This window comes from Lactuca saligna, chromosome 4 (genome assembly GCF_052625555.1).
Source record: "Lactuca saligna cultivar CGN05327 chromosome 4, ASM5262555v1, whole genome shotgun sequence".
In the NCBI taxonomy this organism is placed as follows: Eukaryota; Viridiplantae; Streptophyta; class Magnoliopsida; order Asterales; family Asteraceae; genus Lactuca; species Lactuca saligna.
Window position 1 is genome coordinate 67,040,191 of NC_136420.1, and position 3,489 is coordinate 67,043,679.

At 30.9% G+C, this 3,489-nt stretch overlaps 1 protein-coding gene across 1 annotated transcript; it reads right to left on the minus strand.

The window, feature by feature from the left end:
• Positions 1–815: 815 nt before the first annotated feature.
• Positions 816–3,009, minus strand: LOC145038588 (DNA ligase-like protein). Its single transcript, XM_078986899.1, has 8 exons — positions 2,757–3,009; positions 2,469–2,558; positions 1,830–1,889; positions 1,705–1,744; positions 1,512–1,605; positions 1,335–1,394; positions 1,147–1,238; positions 816–1,034 (listed from the first exon to the last, which is right to left on the minus strand). The coding sequence occupies exons 1-8, from the start codon at positions 2,939–2,941 to the stop codon at positions 963–965; spliced, it is 693 nt and encodes a 230-aa protein (XP_078843025.1). The 5' UTR covers positions 2,942–3,009; the 3' UTR covers positions 816–962.
• Positions 3,010–3,489: the final 480 nt, after the last annotated feature.

The window sequence follows — 3,489 nt, forward strand, 5'->3', positions numbered from 1 at the left end:
AATGCATGGAATAGACAATAATAATAATAATAATAATAATAATAATAATAATAATAAGGCTAATTCGATCATTTACTTTGATATAAAACATTTTGTTTAGAAACAATTATGGATTCTTCTTAGCCAAACAAAAACTTCTTTTTCAAGTCACAAAGTCTGTCAAATAGCAAACAATATTCATAATCTTCCAGTTTAGTCGCTAATATTTTTTTTGCACATTTTCAATTCTTAAACTCTAAAGATGCTGTGACCAACTGATGTAAAATAAATAATCTTATATATTTTATACAATGGTGGTGACCCATTTCAAATTAAAACCAACCACAATAAAATCTTGGCGACCATCGATAATATCTCACGAACTTGATTATATTATCAATTTAGCTATCTGATTCATGAGTCATGACTTAATCATAAAAAGTAAGATTATTTTTTCTTTACTATCTAATGTATTTTTCCCTAGAAATGAACGATACATTTTGGTTGAAAATGGTATTTTGCCTTAGGGGTACTATGATTATTTTGATACGTCAAAACTTTTACAAAAAAAAATCAATGAATCCATAAACGTAATACATAAACTTATATTTAATAAACTTTTTACTAAATAATCTTGCTTCTTGCCTTATATTTTCAGACAATCAGATTAATAGATATCTAGCCAATCTCTAAACTTTTTAAAAGAGAGATGTGACAAATGGTGGACCCACATAATAAAAAAAAACTTTTTTAACATAAAACTCCAATGACCAATTTAACCCCCAATTTAAACATCCATATATAATCCAATTTATATCCCTAAAGGCCTAACTGCATAAAAACAAACAAGTTTCTGGTTGATTTTAATATCCAAAGTGGTAAGATTACTAGAATCTAGATAAGCATATTTTTTTAACTAAAATTCACTAAGATTATTATTAGCATATGAGAGAAAAAGTAGCAACAAGATTTCAATTTTCACCTCATTCATCATCAGAAGCAGTATCAAGAAATGAGCCTAGAGTCTTCCTCAGAAAGCTGAATGTTTTGTCATCCTACCAAACAAAAACACCATGTTTAACTTATAGCAATGAAATTTATAACATTTATTTTGAAAATGTTGTTTTATAACCGAATTTATTTATTCATAAAGCAACAATCTCTAACCTGTTTCTTTTTCTTGAGTGATTCCTCAAGTTCAGAAATTTTGGTTGCACAAGCCTTCTCATGCTCAGATATCATGTTCTTTTCTTTCTTTCCTGTGTGCTCAGATATTAAAGGAGAATGATATAATAAGCAAATCAATGAAAGTACATTGATATTGAATTATTTGACAAGTGAAGGAGATTGCTTACTGTGTTGTTCATATCTCATGGACAATCTCTCCTTCTCTTCTTCATATTTTGAAATGGTATCTGTTTAGCAATAAAACCAAACACTCAGGAATTAATCATTCAAGGTAGAAGAATTCACAAAATCAAGGGACTAATTTGCAATAGATGTCTGTTTTATCATAAAGAAGTGTTGAGTACCTTTCAGAGCCTGAAGATGTGAGTTTTTGTCCTTGCAGAAAGTTTCATAAATTGTTTGGAACTTGGTAGTTTCATTCTTCAGCATGTTCTCACACTGTGTATGCAAATTTATAAGTGTTTTTAAGTATTCAACCATGGAGAACCAAAATTATTACAAGTAAACTGTTTTAAGATGGATATTGTCTTTGCAAACCTCTTTTGAGCTCTTTGATAGTGCCTTGGCAAAGTTTTGCCTGAAATTTACAGATGAAGAATGTGTATTTGATCAAGACTATATGATAGATATTCAAGCAGACATCAGTAGGTAATTACAGTCACCTTTCTTTCTCTACTTTGGACTTCAACTCATCAAATGTAGACCTGATTTCTGTAGCAACACTGTTGGAAAACCAAAATAATATCAATCTCAGTGAAACAGAACAATAGATGGGAAGAAGATACGTGAACTACAGAATCAATGAATAAAAACTAAATGTTTATGAATCAGGGGCATATATCCGGATTGTATCTTGTGATTATGATTGTGCATGTATCCACATTATATCTTAGGTAAAACAAATAGTAACAGTAGTGAAATACGTGAGTATCCACTGATAAGTGATAATATGCATAATTGAAGAAGGAAAGTACATAAGGCCTTCTCATTCATGGAAGAACAATTACGTTACAGAAATAAAAACAATTGCGATCTAATTAAACCAGATAATGAATCATCATCTTTGCTACAAATCACGATGAATGATCGTATCCAAGAACATAACACAGAATCACCAGAACGTACTTGCTATAAACAGGCAATAGCTATCTAATTATGTAGATCCAGATAGCTAAAACATTGATAAACTTTATAGAAAACCTCACAAGGTTAAATAGATCGATTCGTCATTCTCTAGCAATCATGCTCTAGCGGCATCGGTTATAAACAGAATTAAGACCTAAGCAAATGGAAGAGATCACCTCGAAATAGTCTCCTCTTTTTTCTTCTGTCCGTCCTTTTGCGCTTTCTCTTTGATCTGATGTAATGCGTTCATCAAACCTTTTATATCACTGCAAATTTCCATAAACAAGTTGTACGAACTCAAAAATCTACAGATAATTTGATGTTTATTACTTATATGCAGAAAATAAGCAACACTACACCAAGTCATTGCAATTGAACTACTAAACTTAATCAGTTTCGATTAAACCCTGTTCACTATCAACTGGACGCGTCGTCCATATTTTAGATTGAAACTGAGAATTTACCTAGATATATCGGCATCGAAATCGTCTTCAAAGGTCGACCGTTGTTTCTTCGGAGCTCGCTGCTTCAATTGATTAGCATCGAAGTTGAAAACATCTTCTTCCACCATCGTACGTTTGATCTCTGTTTTCGGAGTTCCGGATTCAGTGATCTTCTTCTTCCTGGATCTCGATTTTGTTGGCGACATTTTTAGAGTTTCAAGGCCTGTGAGTGAGACTGTGAGAGCAAGGAATAAGGAATTTGGCGCCCTTCAAAATGTTCTTATTCGGTGATTTAAACTGCACCAACATACCGAAAACATTTTTATTTATGAAAAAGTAAATTAAAAATCCAGTCCCTTTGTTAAATAATCTATTGATAATAAATTCATAGTATTAAAAGAGAGATTTAATTTTTCTGTAACTTAGCTTTTGCATTTGAGGTGCAATAATTAAATTAAAATTAATCCAAAACGCATAAGTCTACAATGTGAAAAGTATAGCATGTGATAAAATACTTAGAATGTTTAATTAAAACTAATTATAACAAAAGTTCTAAAAATGATAGACGAACGATATCCACGTTATTTCCGCAATCCATTTCTAATCAATTACTCTTTGTGTTTGTATTTGGCAGGCTAGATCTCAAAATTACATTTAGAAAGACACTCTATTTTACTATTTAGACAACCCTAATTAATGTTGGAATATTTTTATTGGTTGAAATTGCATTATTTTCCGAAAAAAGTTGATTACA

Excerpts from the sequence above, each read along its gene's own strand:
- LOC145038588 (XM_078986899.1), bottom strand. The coding sequence starts at position 2,941 with ATGTCGCCAACAAAATCGAGATCCAGGAAGAAGAAGATCACTGAATCC. Across the intron at positions 2,559-2,756 it reads TTCGATGCCGATATATCTAG|TGATATAAAAGGTTTGATGA; the intron begins GTAAATTCTCAG and ends GGAAATTTGCAG. Across the intron at positions 1,239-1,334 it reads CATGAGATATGAACAACACA|GAAAGAAAGAAAAGAACATG; the intron begins GTAAGCAATCTC and ends CTGAGCACACAG.